This window comes from Leptonychotes weddellii, chromosome 4 (genome assembly GCF_054177405.1).
Source record: "Leptonychotes weddellii isolate Sample4059 chromosome 4, ASM5417740v2, whole genome shotgun sequence".
In the NCBI taxonomy this organism is placed as follows: Eukaryota; Metazoa; Chordata; class Mammalia; order Carnivora; family Phocidae; genus Leptonychotes; species Leptonychotes weddellii.
The window spans coordinates 170,575,215-170,591,009 of NC_138372.1; the positions used below are offsets into that span (position 1 = coordinate 170,575,215).

A 15,795-nucleotide genomic window follows, 5' to 3' on the forward strand; every position below is an offset into this window, starting at 1 on the left:
GAAACCAGGTTGCCCAAGGACTGACCTCTGTGGGGGGCCCCCCCAGACACAGGGCCAGCAGCATGGGGGATGGCCGGCCCACTCAAACCCTCCCCCAGCCAGGCTAGCTTATCACCAGCAGCCCCCACCCACAGCTTCCCTCACAGGCTGGGGATGCTGTGCCCTCAAGGCTGAATACACAAAATAGATTTTCTCTTGCCAAATTTCATAACTTATAGAAGAGCCTGTAAAGAGTTTAATTTTTTTCCTGGGAAGAGACAGAATTTCACCCTGCATTCCGAAGCATCTGCTGAGCCTGGGTGGCCAAGTCCTGCCCCTCTGGGGCAGCTGGTGGGGTGGGGGGTGCGCTGGGGCCGCGGCAAGACCCCGGCTCTGGTGGTGGGTGTACATGGAGGTGTAGTGACAAGGACCTTTGGGCTCTGACCCCCAGGCCAAATCAAAGCTCCCCCAATGTCCAATCGCAGCTACGCCTTTCCCTCAAACAAAACAGAAAGTAGGAAACAAGGGTGCCTTTTTAATTGCAATCAAATATGCCGTCTGAAGTCAGCGTGCTCCCCGAGCCCGGCCCAGGGGCCGAGCACGGCCCAGAGCAGACGGTGCGCCCCACTGCGCCACTGGGGGCCAGGGCGTGGCCACTGGGCTTAGCCCCATGGTGTCCCTGAGCCACCGTTTCCTCTGCAGGTGGCCCAGCCTCCGGTGTCTGGGACAGGGGAGGCGGGGCAGAGGGCGAGGCGTGAGCACTCACGCCTTCGCACACGCATGCAGACTTTCCCAACGTTCGCATTCACTCCTCCTCCTCCGTTGCTCAGATGGTCACACATCACGGCGAAGCCGCCGCTGGGCAGGCGTGGGCAGCACAGCAGAGCCGCCTACTTCTGTATCTGGAACAGGAAGAGCCGCAGGTTGATGTTCTTGGCGGCCAGCAGCTTGTTGCACTCCACCGAGTCGACGATGGGCAGTGGCACGTAGTCCGTCTCGTTGCTCTCGTTGGTGAAGACAAAGTGGTAGATGACCGGGCTGATCTTCACATCATCATAGGGACCCTTGAGCAGCAGGAAGGAGCACTCCAGGGGCGCCGTGACCTTGCTCTTGAGGAGAAGCTGGAAGGAGAGTGTGCGCTTGCACGACAGGTTGGGGTTACGCTCCGAGTCGTTCACGCGCGCCTTCAGGACCCACGTCTGGTTCAGCACCGTGAACCTCGGCGTCTCGTAGTACAGGCGTGTGATGAAGTCATCCGTGCGGTACGGCCGAAACTGGACCTCTGTGGAGACAGACAGGCCGGGAAGAGCCGGCAGTCAGTGTGGGCGGGGCCGGGGGCGGCGCCTTCCAGAGGCCGAGCGAGGACAAAGGCTCAGCCAGGGAGGAAGGCAACTTACCAGGAGGACACAGCGTGCTCTACTGGTCACAAGGCTAATCAAACGCAATTATGGCAAATGGAGGCGTACTCAAGCTTGGGGGAAAGAACTACAAACAGAAGTAACACGCATTAGCTGCAGGGAGTCCGGAGGCTGAAGGGAGTGAGCGCCCGACCCTCGCTGGCCTCCCTCTTTGCCCCGCCCCCAGGGCCCAGCCCAGGCAGAGGGAGGCCCACCCAAGGGGCGTGGGTAAGCAGACACACAGACAGGATGCGTTCTGAGAACAAGTGCACTTTATTGGTTCTGATACAGAGCTGCCAGAAAAGCCGGCGGGCGGGCGGGCGGGCGGGCGGGCGGCACGTAGCCTGCGTGGGGCGCAAGGCAGAGCGCTGGCGTGTGGCCCATTGCTGGGCTCCTGTCACACAGTTCTCTCAGCACAGCCCGGGGCCCACGGCCCCCGAGTCCCTCCACGGAGGTGGCCAGTCCTTCCTGCGTGGACGGGGGTCCCTGCCCGGCCACCGCCACCATCATGATGCCTCAGCCCGCCCAGACCCACGAGGCCTGGCCTGGACTGTTTGTGCCATGGCGCCCAGCAGGGCAGCTGAGGCTGCAACTAACCAGGGGCCACGACCTTCTGCTGCTGAGGCTGCGGGGCCCTTCGCTCTCAGGCCTGTGCAGGCCCACACCTAGCCAGGCCTAGTCCAGGCAGCATGGCGTGACTGGTTGCCTGTGACCGCCCTTGATGCTCTGAGCCGGCTGCCTGGTGTGGGCTGAGCAGTAGAGGGCTGTAGTCTCCCTGAGTGGCCCCAGTGTCAGCAGGTGCTTCTTGCTGTTCTCTGTATCTGGACCAGGCCCTGGCCTGGTTCCTGCTCCCCAGCATGTCCAAAAGCAGTGGCAGTGGCCAGGCGAGCCCATGAGATCCAGCGGGCCTGAGCGTGGTCCAGCCTGCCCGTCCCTGGGCGTCCACTCCCAGCTCTGCATTTTGAGCTGAGCACCCTCAGCTCATTCAGGAGCCCTGCCCCTGAGCATCTTCTTGATGGCCTCAGGAGACCCGTGGCCACTGCAGTAACTGCCTGCAGGCAGGACCGGATGTGCTGAGTGCTCTTCTTGCCTTTGGCTCCGCAGGGCAGGCCCCTAGCCGCTGGGCCCTCCAAGACACACCCACCTTCCGCTTAGACACTGACTGTCCCAAGGGCTGTGCAGCCCCACGCAGCAGGATGCCACCTTGTTAGGGAGGCAGGCCCAGGGAGGGGAGGACAGGTGAGAGGGCCTCTGAGAGCCATGCAGGTGCCCCCGGGGTCCTGCCCCGGCCCCTCCCCTGCTTGGCCTCTGGCACGTCTTCTCCCCAAAGGTGTCCTCCCATTCACCAAAAGCTTGTCCACAGCCTGGCCTTCCAGCATGGCCTGTGCCCACTGCTCAGAGCGCACTGCTCCCCAGGCTCCCAGCCGCCGCCCACCCCCCCGCCCCCAGCCTGTGTGGCATGCAGTGGGTGGCGGGGCGCCTCACCTGTGTAACCGATCTTCTCAAAGCTGAGCAGGCTAAAGATGCTGTTGTAGAGCTGCATCTCCTTGCGGTGGCTCTGGTCCATCTCGTCTAGGATCTCCATCAGCTCGTTGCCCGTCTTGGTTGGGTGGGCACACGCAGCCTCATGCACCGTCAGCTCGTGGAAGGGGCCATGCCACGGGCAGCCGATGCGCTTATATTTGCACTGGGTCACCCTGGGGAGGAGGCGAGCACCGTGGTCACAGCCTGCGCCCTGTGGGAGGTGGCTCTGCCCAGCCCTGCTCATACAAATTACACCTTGAAGGACATATCCACCGTGTGCCAGCCCCCAGGAAGGGGTCGGAGTGTGTGGGAGAGACTGAGAGAAAAGGAGCACGTGAGAGCTGTGAATATACATGCCACCTACACCCTTTGCTGGGAGGACTCTCTTGCTTGGCAACAGTGGCCACTGACCATGGTCTTGGACCCTATGCAGCTTCGCTCTATGTGAGGTTCGCTGGCCTGACCACTGGCAGACAGCAGGGCCAGCCAGCAGGGACTGGGTTATTAGGGTGTCCATGCAGCTTCACGCTGAGCTCCCAGAGCTGGCCAAGGACAGAGAGCCTCTAAGAGGTCCCCATGCAGCCAGAGAACCTGGGAGAGCCAGGGTGATGTCCAAACAGCCACTGGGTCCAGATCACAGCCCCCTGCCCTCTGTGGGGCCCACCCCTGCTCCCCTCCAGGGCCTGGGCCCCGAGCAGCTTCACCCTGGCCCATTCCCTCCAGGTTGTCACTGGGCTATGTGTGCAGAACCCAGGGCCAGGGCAACAAAGACCAACCAGAATATCCCACATTCTGGGGCCTCGCCTGCACCAGGGTGGCCTCCAGCCCCATCCTGGGCCCCACACATGTGGCTAAACCTCCGGCGGGCAGGCCGGCCCAGGAGGTTACCTGTCCTGGCACTCCTCTTTCTGGTGCCTCTCCAGGAGGGAGCGGGGAAACTGGCGCAGGCAGAAGCCACACTCGGAGGGCAGCTCGCTCACGGCTTTCTCCACAGCCAGGTTGCGGCAGCAGAGGCTCTTACTGATCTCACAACGACAGTTAGGGCATGTGGCCTGCTCCTCCTTCAGCCGGGCATCTGCTAGTAGGTGGATAAAACAGCCAGCGCACATCAAGTGACCGTTAGTACACTGCGAAGAAGGAAAGGGAGATGAGCTCACAGACCTGTAGGACGTGCACACACGCACCACCAGCCTGCCCCGCTGGCTCCAGCTGCAAAAGGGCCTGCTGGCCAGGAGAGGCAAACAGAGCCACTGCTCAGGAGGAACGGGCCTTTTCCGTGGAACATGGCAAAGACGTGGCCAATGGGGTTCCTGTGGAGAGGCAGGTGACTCAAAGGGAGCCCTTGGTGGCTTGCAGAGGTGACAGACCTCCACTGAGGGAGACCCACAAGCGGTGACTGGTTTGGCCACGCTGGGGCTTGGAGCCTTTTCCCATCCCAGGGGCCAGGGACTGTGTCAGGGGTCCCCCAGAGGCCCTGACTTCGGGACACCTACAGGAACACAGACTCTTGTCTGAGCACGGCAGCGGCACTTAGCCAGAAGCTGCCGAGTAGGAGCAGACACTGCTCCCCCGTGCTGGGGGCCTGGCCCCTCCACTCCAGCCCAGGTGAGAAGGCAGCTGCCATCACCCAGTGAGCCTGGCGTCGCATGGGGACCTTCCTGCAGGCTACTGGCACCGAGCTGGGGTGGGTGGGGAGACCCAGCTGGCCTGGGACAAGGGTGTGTGGGCACGGTGTATGCCTGGACGAGAGAACGGGGGCTACCGGCAGGACACACTGCTGACCTGGGTCAGTAGGAGGCAGGCCCCCTTCCTTTGGGAGCCTGCAGATCTGAGGCCCAGACACTGCCTGTGGGCAACGTGCCCATGCCGGGAGTCCATGCGCACGCGGACAGCGGGCCTCTGGTTCCACAGGCACATCCTGAGTGCCCTCGTGGTGCCGTTCAGGGAAGTACACAGGCTGTGGGCCCGGCCCTCCAGGGGTAGGAGAGACCCACCGAGATACAAGAGCAAAGACTTGAGCTGAGCGTCCCCTCGGGCAGACACAGATCCCCAGGCCTGGCCCTGGCTGGTAAGAACCTGCAGGGGCAGAGGTCAGGGAACGCTGTGAGGGGCATGTGGGGGTTCTGCTGAGGGTAGCTGGATTTCCACTTGGAGACTCTCCTGCAGCCAGCTGAGGGTGAGCGGGCAGATGACGCTGTCACAGGCCTCACCAGCTGCCGGCCTGGGCTCCCCAGCCGGGGCAAACCTCCAGAAAGCCACTGGGCCACAAGCTTCCCCCGAGGTCCAGGGCACTTCTGAGGGCAGCTGCAGTGCAGTAGAGGCCTGGCCACACCCACACACATGGGATCCTCGGTCAACACCAGCTGCCATCCCATCATTTCAGGGGTCTGCGCACCCTGAGCTGAGGAGCTGTGGGAGGCCGAGGGAGCTCTTGGCACCTGTGTGCTGGCCCTGGGGGCTAGTGAGTGATGGGGCTTACGTGCTAAGGACCAGTGCAGGTGGGAGGGCTGGGGACAAAGGCCTCATTTACAGAATCCATGTCCACACAAACACCACAGACTATCCGTGCTAAAAATCTCCATTTCTAAGTCAGGCCAAAAATTAAAATGTGCAAGAGGAGGAAGGGGAGCTGGCTGGGCTCAGGTTTGGAGGAAAAGGGCCTGGCAGGGGTGGACCAGTGCCAGCTTTGGACACATGGGCTGGCAGGGGTGGGGACTCCCAGAAGCAGCTGGGATGAGCTGAGGCCTGCTCACGAGAACAGCAGGCTACCCTGTCCACCCCCAGGGGTCAATGGAGAAGCCAGAGATGCGGTGGGTGAAGGGGAGGGCAGGGGACACAAACACCACAGGCCCCCTCCACCCGGTGGGAGGCAGAGACCAAGGGCCCAGGGCATGTGCTTAATCACAGCCCCCGCCAGGGGCCTGAGCCCGGCAGAGACCTGGCTTCGCCAAACCACAGCCCCCAAGAGAAGACTGCTGCAGCTTGCAGAGGCATAGAAGGACGGTGCTCAGGCTCACTAACGACTGAGTCACGGGAGGAGGAAACTTCAGGGTGCCCCCTGGACCCCACAACTTCAGGGTGCCCCCACAACCACTGCCTGGCACCTCCAACGAGGATGCCTGGCTGGACACCAAGGCCCTTTACTTCCAGGGCCTGCAGGATGCCAACCCTGGGACCCATGGCCTGGGGGCCCCACACCACAGACTCTGGTTCTCGATGCCTTCTGGTGAGAGGCTACCTGGGCAGGGCCCAGCTCTGCAGCTACCACTCGCCTGAGCAGAACAGCAACAGAACTCACCTGGCTTCTCTTCTATCTCAAGGTGGCCCAGCCAGGGTGTGGGGTTAAGGGTGAGAGACTTGGATGGAGTCCTAGAGCCTCCTGAGGAACACCAAGGTTGCCAAGTACATGACACCTACCTCCCAGCACTGCCCTGAAAGTCCACTACTCTGGTGCAGAGGGGTGACCTGCATACCCCTCCCAGCAGGTCTCTTCTAGAGCCTGTGGGCTGCAGGAACATCCAAGCTAGCTCTCACCCCCTTCCTCCTGGAGCTTTTAGATGCAACACAGGCTTCGGTGACAGGACGCCATGGAAAAGCCGTACTGACCCTTGCCGTCCTCTGGGGAAAGGTAGGGTCACTGCCCCTTAGGCCCCAACAGCTCAGTTGTGAGATGGAAGTCAGTGAGCCAGCAAGATGCTGCAGAGTGCTACTGGCTCAGCCAAGGGACAAGCGGACGTCCACATGCGGCCAGCACCTCACCAGTTACCCGAGGGGTGTTCTTGGGTAAAAACCAGGTGGCTGGTCTGGGCCCAGATGACATCCAGCCCAGGTGGTCTGTCCACAGCAGGGTGGATCACCATGCTCCAGAGCCCTCCCCGCTATCCAGGTCCTCCTCGACCTCCTGAGCAAGACTCCGACTCCACATGCAGGCCTGGCCAATTGGTAATGCAGACTTAGCCTCCTCAGCGGCCGGGCTGGACTGTACCTACCCTGACTTGCCCGGCCGGAACCTGGCTCCCAGAGGGCTCTGCACAATGCCAGCTGCAGGCCAAGCCTCCAATGGACAGCTAGGGCAGGCCAGAATGCCCCACTCCACATGCTAGAGCCAAGCCCCCAAGAACCTGGGTACCCCAAGCAGCAGCTCCTGCAGCGCTCACCCAGGCTGCCAGGAAGATCCTGCTGGTAGGAGGAGCAGGAAGAGGGGCACCCCAATCCAGAACATTGTAGGGCTTCCCAGGACAGATGCTGGCTCAATCTCTAGCCTACAGATCACCAGCAGCATGACCCTGGGCTTCTTGCTTTCTTCTCTGGGCCTCACTTTCCTCAGGCACAGAAAGTGACAAAAGACAGGACTGGCCTCATCATGTGCTGAAGAGATGGGGTGGGAAACGTATGACAGCATGGCTCAGCCCCCAGCACGTGACAGGAACAGAAGAAACACCCACCACGGCTACCACACAGCAGAGCCTGGCCAGCCCCTCACATGGCCCCCACCTGCAGAGCCTCAGAAAGGACTCCTGGCACAAGAATGTGATTTCAGCAAAAGCTCCTCCCTCACCCCGGGAGGCCCCAGCCCCACCCAAGCCACAGCAATATCCCCCAAGCCCCTCCGCAAATGGCCCAGGAGCGGACATTTGTACCTGCCCTCTCAGGACACCACCCAGCAACCTCTCCCTCTACCTGGCCACAGGCAGCCCACGTGCACCCAGGCCAGCGTCCCCCCTGGGCTAAGGGGAAGCTGAATGTACCGTCCAAACTCATGGGGAGGAGCCCTGACTCCAGGCCTTGGGCTGTAAAAGCACCTTAGAAAATACCACCCCCCCCCAACTCCTGGAAACCAAGCCTTGGTCAATAGGCCTTTTAGGCCCTCTTTTAAGCCTGAAGTACATGGTCCCCTCAAACGCTGGGGGCTCCAGGAAGGCTTGGCACCTAGGCCCATGTGAGCAGCCCACCCTCCAAAGGACAGCTAGGGCACTAACCCCAAAACTGCTGCTCAGCCCAGCTGGAGGTCCCTCTCACCATGCTCATGAGAGCTGCAGGGCACCCCACGTCCCTGATGTTTGGCCTGAGGTCTCCTCAATCTCTTTATTCAAGGGAATTAAGAAGAGATCTTGCCGTGTCCAAGAAATGCAGCTTTACAGCCAGGACTCTAACACGCCACTGGGTTTTGGGTTTGAAGTCCTGGACCAACAGCTCCTGATATCACACCTCAAGAGTCAGGACTCGGGGGGGGAACCAGTCATTCCCATAGCCAGGTTCTTGTTCAGAATGTAGATACGCCGGATTGAAAGGCAACTCAAATGACAAGTAACCACCACAAAAAAATACAGCTTCTCATGTAGCCAGGGTTCAGAAACTTTCTCCTCTCTATGCTCTTGTTTTGGAGCTCTATTCTGCCACCTTTCTTACCTCAAAACAAGAGCCAGGAGCTAGGGAAGAGGATCCCAGGCCAGCTGGGTGGGCAGCCTCATGGGGGATTCCCTAAACATCACTTTGAACAGAGCCTGCAGCACCAGGCATGCTGACAACCACTGGGGGCTCCCCAAGGCCTGCGACCACACTGGCTGGGGCCTGGGCAAAGATGGGCCCACCCCTGCTTCCTAGGCCTTTTACCAACATGACTGCCAATCACGTAACCAGTTTCCCGGGCCTGACTGAGCCGAGTCCTGGTGGAGACAGGAGACCTCAGGGGTGAGAGGCACAGCAAGACATACCCAGCCCTCCCACAGGGCAGAAACTGGCAAGAGCCCCAGTCAAGTGAGGACAAGCGTCCTGTCGCAGGCAGAGAGGATGGCCACAGCATGGGGCTACTGCCTCTGTGGGGCCCTAGAAAAAAAGGAGGAGTAGGGAGAGGGCACCCTGGGAGGAGGGGGTGTGCTGCTGGCAGGCCACAAAGCCACTCAGGGGCCGCATCCTGTGACACCCCCCTGACTACTCCTTCCCGACGGGGGGCGGGGGTCACAGGAACTCTTCTGGCTGAGTGTGGTGAGGGGTGGCGGAGCTAGGTCGCCCTCCCTCCAGACGCCGGTCCGGGGTCCTACCAGGTATATCACGCGGACAACACATCGGGCCTTGTGTGAAAGGCTGGGGGAGAGCCCGGGAAGATCGGGCTGCAGTTTCAATGTTCCAGGCACCACCAAGGCTATTTCCTCCAGAAAAGGCACTCAGACACACAGGGCGGGGGGGAGTGGGGGGCAGGTCACACTGCCCTGGTGCGACAGTTCTGCATGTACGGCAGATGCCCTGTTGCCCACCCTGCATGAGTATCCCTGCTCCAACTCCAGCCCTCCTGCCCCCACCTGCCTGCCCCAGTGGCTGCCTGGGACTCTGGAAAGTGGCCCCATACCCTGCAGGGCCGGTCACCAAGGCCACACCCAACACCCGCACAAAGAACATCAAAGCTAGCACCTGCTGTACCCACTCCGTCCCTGACCTGACCTAACTTAAAGTAGGCCGTGGTGAAAACCATTTGCATGACTGCCTTGCTCTTACACGAAAGCAAGTTCCAGCCCAGGTGTGTGTGGCTTGACGAGCTAGATGTGTGGGAGAGCCAGCCATGTAGGGCTCAGACTCAGAAACAGGTGGGTAAGTCTGTGCAAGCGAGCTCTGCCCGCCACCACCGCTCCCCTGGTGGCATGGAGGTGGGGTCTGGTGGCCAAAGGGCAAGCTCTCAAGTCACCATGCACTCAGCCAACTCTAGGGGCCCATGGAGCTGTCCCCCACAGCCTCAGCCAGGCACAGCGCACAGGGCTCACCATGGGCCCTGACTATTTTCCTCACCCCAGAGCTGGGCACCATCTGAGACAATCCCCAGACACAAGCCGTGTGTCCTGGTGGGGTCAGGAGAAATGCTGCTGGTAGAAACAGAGAACGGAACACATCACAGGCCTGAGAGCAGCCCACCAGAAACGGCCAGTCAACACAGCTCACCAAAGAAGGACCTCAAAAATGGAGGGGCTGAGCCCAGGCCAAGAGGTGACGGCCAGTAGTGGGCCCCAACCAGGGACACACAGAAAGCTATGTGCCTGCCTGTTTCGAGACAGCGTGTGTAGGGCCTAGGCCGTTCATTACCAAATCCTCCTGGGAGTAAACCCAGCTCAGATGGGACCAGGCAATGGCACAGGAAGGGCTCCAGGCCCATCCCAACCACTACCCTCAACGTCCCCATCCAGGGTGGTATGCAGTAGGGAGCCACCCAGAAACCGCCCCTCCTTTCTCCGGCTCATCCCTCGGGCCCTCCGGGGCACGGCTATGTATCCAAGCAAGGTGTGCCCCCACCCACGGCACGGCTTCCAGTAGCCAAAGCAAGTGTTAACCCCTGGAAGGACTCTAGTCAAACTTTCTAGAGTCCAGAGCTCTGCTACTGATCACATGTTCTAGAGCTTTCTCCAGGCCTCCAGAGATGAGAGGTAAACAACTCCCTATCAAGGCCCGGCTGTCACTTTGGGAAGAATGGAGGTGGAGCAGGGGGACCAGTACCAGAGCCTACAGCTTAGCATCACGGGCTCTCCTTGCTTAGCAGGCCTGTTTCCAGGGAGGCTGCTACGCACAGCCCATTAGGCAATGGGGAGGGCCACAGGTCAGGGCTGTCTCAGCTCCTTCACTGTCTCTGTCACAGCTGCTTAGCTGCCTGCCTCCAGCCCGCCTAGGACAGAGCTCAGCTCCCGGCGCAGTGTGGGCCGGTTTGAACCAGCCAGGCTCACAGGCCCCAGCACAGTGGTTCTGGCCAGAGGCAGAGTTTTGGGTCTGCGCTGAGTGGACCAGGAGGCAGCACCATGTGGCCTGTTATGTCATCATGCCAGGTCCAGGTCTAGCCCACTCACAGGACGAGAGACCCCCAAATTCCCCTGGGAACCTCCCCCCCCACCCATTGGTGGCTTGGCTTTTTAGGGCTCTCATTTAAGACCCAAGGAAGGAAGAATTCCTCCACCTGAGAGGATCAAAAGATCATGGGCAAGGGAAAAAGGGGCTGGAAAGGGCCCAACTCTAAGGGGTACCCCCAAGACTGAGGGGCTATGGGAAGCACTCCCCCAATTGGGTCAGAAGACCTATGGTATTCCTGAGCTAGGGCCTCTCGCCAGGATAGGCTGAGAGGCAGTACCCTCCACCCAAAGAACTCAACCCACTTCCCTGCCAATGCCTTCTCTTTCCTCTCTGCACACCAGGGTCCTCCTAAGCTACCTCATGCCAAAGCAGGAAAGGACTTGGAGATCTAGAGGCTGGGGAAATGGCAACCCAGATTAGCCTCGTGCTGCTTACTACAAAAATGGCCCTCTCACCCATGGCCCCCAATTTGAGTAATAGAAAAACAAGGCCCCATCAGCTATGACCAGCTCCTGTAAGTGCAAAGAAAGATGACAGAGAACCCGTTCCATTCCTCACAGGGCTTCTTGGAAGAAGGGGTATCAAAGTCAGAGTGGGGAGGAGGTACTGAGGTGGAGAGAGACAAGTGAACAAAGAAGGCAGCACACTGCAAACTGACCTGGGCCAGAGTGTGGCCCCTGCTGCTATGTGATGCACATGGAAGATCCACCTGGGCCAAGGACCCTCTCTGATGACCATGGCTGGCTAAGGACTGAGTCCAGCCACCACTCAGGATCCTCACATGGAAAAAGGAGGGTGGACACATGGAAAAAGGAGGGTGGAGTGCTGGTAGCCTAAGAAGCCAGGCCTGGTGTGGATAAGGTGGGATGGGGTGGGAGTCTAACTTAGGGCATAGCATGTCTAGAAAGCACAGCATGCGGTCAGGCTGGGAAGAGAGAAGGGAGCCACACTGGGGCTTCATGCAGCTGGTTCATCCAGACCGGGAATGAGGGGAAGGGAGAGAGGAGGGAAAAGACGTGATCCCGTCCTTTCAGTGTTCTTCCAAAATAAAACGGAAAGAGAATTCTTTCAATTGGGAGATAGAAGATATACAAGAGAAGCTTGAAGACAGCTTTCGGGGGTGTGGCTGCTAAAAAAAATAGAGAATAAGGGCTTGAGTGAATAGGAAACACCAGGGTCTCCGAGTCCAGGGAGCTCAAGAATGAGGGGAACAGACTCTGAGGAGTGTGTGGGGGGGCATCTGTCACCAGCTTTCTTGGGGGTCAACTTGAAAGGGGGGGCTGGGGAGTGTTGAGGTCGGGCAGCGGGGAAGGCTGAAAAATAAAGAAGCAGAAAGATTCGAATCGAGAAACAAGGGAAGTCAGAACAAGAAACTGATTATGAGTAGGAAATAAAGTCCTGAGAGGAGGAGAATGAAAAGCTTCCGAACAGACGCCAGGAGTCCCGACTACTGGGCCCCGGAGCTCAGACCTGGCTTCCGAGGGCACGCGGTGCCCGAGGTGGGGGGGGAGGGGGGCGGCCGCGGCGGGGCTGGAGCCGGGCTGGGTCGGGGTCGGGCCGGCGGCCCTACCTGGTACACGGAGGCCTTAGGCAGGTCCAGGCAGACGGTGCAGCACAGCACCGAGTAGAGCCGCTCCTCCAGCTTCCCGCTGCCCGCCGCCGCCGCCGCCGCCGCCGCCTCGGCCGCCTCGGCCGCCCGCAGCCGCTTCTTGGGCGGCGCGTCTGGGTCGCCGGCCACCTCCTGCAGCTGCCGGGCGCCGGCCAGGCCCGCCTCGTCCGGAAGCCCGGGCCCCGCCGCCTCGCCCAGCGCCGCTGCCGCCGCCGGCCCCGCGGCCGCCCCCGGCCCGGCCCCGACCCCGGCCCCGACCCCGGCCCCAGCCGGCACGGCGCCGGCGGGCCCTGCGGCCGGCCCGCCGCCGCCGGCCTCCTCCGCGCCGGACATCACGGCCGGTCGGCCCGGCGGGCGGGTGCCGGCGCGCACCCGCGGCTGGAGGTTAGGGGCGCCGCGCGCTCCCGCCGCCCTCTCGCTGCCGCCGCGACCCCGCAACCCCGCTCCCTGCGCCGCCGCCTCAGTGGGCCCGGCCCGCGCGTCGCCCCGAAGCTGCCGCGGCCACCGACCCCGGCGCGGCCGCCATCTTTGTTTTCGCTGCGCGCTCCCCCTGCCGCCGCCACCGCCCCCTCGGTCTCCCAGTCACGTGATCACGTGGGACCAATGGGAGCACCGCTCAGGACTAGACGGTACGTCCGTCAGACCCAATGGGCGCGCAAGGACGCCCAAGGGCCCGCCCCTGCAGGAAGTGGGCAGGGAGGGGGCGGGGCCCAGGGCAACCTGCGGAGGGGCGCGCGCCCGGGGCGGGGAAATCCTGGGGTTGGGGGCGTGCGCGCCGCTTCCGGTCCGTCAAGGGTGCGGCCCACAAGCTGAAGGCCACCCGGATGGTGGGCCTTCCTGGGCGCCCCCACGTCGGGTGTGCTTGCGACTTTGTCCTCCAACACAGGTTTGCGTGCACGCCAGGAGAGAAACCCTGCGGGCCACTCCTGTCCTCTTGCGTGGGACCAGGTGTGCTTCCCCAGCAACCAAGCATAGCTACTCCCCGAGAAAGGGCTCCGGACCCCGAATTTAAACCACCGTCCTGCCTAATCCCGGGGTTGGAAACTGAAGAGGGGTCCACTGTGGAAAGTGAGGGTCTTGGAAAATCAGGACTTGCCTTGCATAGGCCTGAGGGCAAATGAGTACATGTCAAGTCAGCTCTGAGAGGGAATATTAATTTCTGAGGACAGCTGTAATACAGGTATAGTACAGTCCTCCTCTGTCTCCACCCCAACTGGCAGCCGGTGAAGGTCACTGTCCTGGAGGACCACCTGCCAGGCTGTACAAGGATATTCAGAGCTCGACCATGTCACAGGGTCCAGGACTAGGTCTTCTCAGTCTAGGGGCCCTCCTGACAAGGGTGCAATTAGGAGGTCAGGCTGAGTGAGGCCCCAGGGCTAGTTTCAGGACATCCCTTTTTTTTGCACAAGGAAACCAGTTGCTGCGCTGGAGCTTTAGAAAGCTCAGTGGAGGACCCCTCGATCCCTTTCAAGAATGGGCAGATTCCATATTCCTGCTGTATCCCTAAGGTTTATTGGAGACCAAGCCTCTCTCTGGACCCAAAACCACAGCCTGACCAGCATCAGGCCCCAACATGTGCCTGGGGCCCCATCTCCTTCATTCTGGTCTAGGCGAGTGCCCACACTCAGCCAGAGGGATAGTGCCCAGACTCAGGGACCTGAGCATCCTGACCAAGGCATCCATCACCCTGCAGCAAGCTCTCTTTGGGAGGCAAGAGAGTCCATCCTAGGGGAAGAGGCCCACAGGAGCAGGCCTGTGGGAGTGGGACGTGTAGCCAGGGCAGAAGCCCCACCTTGCTGTCTCCAAACATCACTCCCACTGCAGGCGTTGTGTGTGCAGGGCTTGGTGGTAGGCCCAACTGCCTGCAGCCAGGGCCCAGCGACAGATGTCCTCCTTTGGTAGCAGCAGCAGTCTCTCTTCCTCTAGCCGGCTCAGGAGGCCTGCAGCACCCAACATTGCACCCCCCCACATTCCGTAAGTGTTGGCTGTGAAAACGGCCACAATGAGGATGGTTACTGCAACCACCAGCACCACTGCCTGACTAGCCACAGAGCGGCCCTCAGCACCAAGGTGGTCACCGGCCACTGCTAGCACCATCCCTCCTCCCAGGAGCAGGTTGGCAGAGGAGCGGTCCCCATTCACCCAGTGGAAATCGAAGGCCAGAAGGGGCAGGCCAATGACAGTGGCCACCCAGGCTCCAGCAAGACAGTCTTCATCTGTGCCCAGCCCTGGGGCCAGCATGGTGGCAGAGGCCAAGGCCTGGAGCAGGAAGCCAGCAGCGGCCCCTCGACTTGCCTGTCAGCACAAAGATAGGAGGAGGTGTGGGAAAAAAGAGGCCAGGACCTTCCTTTAAGCAGGGAAAGGTCTGGGGTTCTCATGCAGCCCTGGCTCTCAGATTCAACCTCCCACCACCCTCTCTGTGATCCGGGGAACTGGACCTGATGCAGGTCCTTGCAGTTTGGAAGTGGGACACATCCCTGCCCCACCCCAGTGTACTCACCTGGGCAGTGCGCACGGCTGCATGCAGAGACACCACTCCCAGTGCCAGGTGGGACAGGGTCGTGCTCCACTCACTCCAAGGCTTGGGGGCCATGGCACCTCGGGTGGTAGTGAATGTGAAACTGGAAGGGGATCCAAAACGTTGGAGAGGAAGAAAACGCAGAAGCCGGCGACCAGGAGCCCTAAAGGCGACTCTCCTGGACTCCCAGGTTCCAGAACCCCATTTCTAAGTGTCGGGATAGGCTCATCGAAACTTTCCGGAGCCCTGGGACCACTAGACGCAACTGTGGGGAAGAAGAACCTAGTTAGGCCGGGAAAAGACAGGAGAAAGCGAACCTGACCTGGGTGGGCGTGAGTTCTGGGGCCCTGGAATCCAAGTGGGGGTGCCGGGCCTCGGGGAGAGTCGCGCGCAGGCCCACTCGACCTGGTTCCTGCGCTCGGGGAGGCGCCGTCTTCGGAACCTGGCCTGGAAGGAGCTACAGCGCAGGCCCTCAGCGGCGTCTGAGCTGCGAGACCTCGACGCAGCGGCGAGCTGTAGGCCGCAGTCGCCCACTCCGCCGCCCGCCGCTCGCTCGCTCGCGGGCTGCTGCCGGATCTCCAGCTTCAGCCCAGCGTTGGCCTGACGCGAACCAACGAGAGGAGCGGAGGCTAGAGCGGTAGGAGGGCGGGGCCTGGGGAAGGGGGCGTTCTAGGAGAGCCAGACGAGGTTGTGAGGGCGGAGAGGGTACTAGAAGGGAGCTCTGTCCCACGATTGGGGTATGATACCCAAGTGGTTTGGAGGGATCTGTGGTGAGGGGAGGGGCTGTGAGGGGAAGGGCCAGTAAAAGGGGCGGGTTGAGGGCGGAGCTGTGAAGGGAGAATGGGCTGTGAAGGGTGTGGGCGGGGCTGAGAGCGGTGTGGGCGGGGCTGTGAAGGGGTCTGGGCGGGGCTGAGAGGGGAGTGGGTCTGGGCGGAGCTGGGAGG

General features: G+C 61.3%; 2 protein-coding genes across 4 annotated transcripts; both read right to left on the bottom strand.

The window, feature by feature from the left end:
- Positions 1 to 494: 494 nt before the first annotated feature.
- Positions 495 to 12,825, bottom strand: ZFTRAF1 (zinc finger TRAF-type and ring finger containing 1). Of its 3 annotated transcripts, none has more exons than XM_031040724.2 (5): positions 12,295 to 12,812; positions 4,683 to 4,976; positions 3,789 to 4,027; positions 2,862 to 3,073; positions 495 to 1,261 (listed from the first exon to the last, which is right to left on the bottom strand). In XM_031040724.2, exons 1-5 carry the CDS (start codon positions 12,664 to 12,666, stop codon positions 870 to 872), a joined length of 1,509 nt encoding a protein of 502 aa, XP_030896584.2. In that variant the 5' UTR covers positions 12,667 to 12,812; the 3' UTR covers positions 495 to 869. The 3 variants fall into 3 exon arrangements, with proteins under 3 accessions (XP_030896584.2, XP_081672858.1, XP_081672857.1); XM_081816731.1 differs by lacking the exon at positions 495 to 1,261 and adding an exon at positions 1,631 to 2,579 and having other exon boundaries at positions 12,295 to 12,825; XM_081816732.1 differs by lacking the exon at positions 4,683 to 4,976 and having other exon boundaries at positions 12,295 to 12,797.
- A 997-nt stretch (positions 12,826 to 13,822) lies between these two features.
- Positions 13,823 to 15,616, bottom strand: TMEM276 (transmembrane protein 276). Its single transcript, XM_031017006.2, has 3 exons — positions 15,257 to 15,616; positions 14,834 to 15,116; positions 13,823 to 14,628 (listed from the first exon to the last, which is right to left on the bottom strand). Exons 2-3 carry the CDS (start codon positions 14,924 to 14,926, stop codon positions 14,143 to 14,145), a joined length of 579 nt encoding a protein of 192 aa, XP_030872866.1. The 5' UTR covers positions 14,927 to 15,116; positions 15,257 to 15,616; the 3' UTR covers positions 13,823 to 14,142.
- Between the last annotated feature and the right edge of the window lie 179 nt (positions 15,617 to 15,795).

Coding starts and splice junctions, on each gene's coding strand:
- ZFTRAF1 (XM_031040724.2), bottom strand. CDS start 12,666: ATGTCCGGCGCGGAGGAGGCCGGCGGCGGCGGGCCGGCCGCAGGGCCC. Junction 4,977..12,294: donor CTAAGGCCTCCGTGTACCAG/GTAGGGCCGCCG, acceptor CTGCCCCTGCAG/GTTCTTACCAGCCAGGGCCA. Junction 1,262..2,861: donor TGAGAAGATCGGTTACACAG/GTGAGGCGCCCC, acceptor CTGTCTCCACAG/AGGTCCAGTTTCGGCCGTAC.
- TMEM276 (XM_031017006.2), bottom strand. CDS start 14,926: ATGGCCCCCAAGCCTTGGAGTGAGTGGAGCACGACCCTGTCCCACCTG. Junction 14,629..14,833: donor CAGCCGTGCGCACTGCCCAG/GTGAGTACACTG, acceptor TTGTGCTGACAG/GCAAGTCGAGGGGCCGCTGC.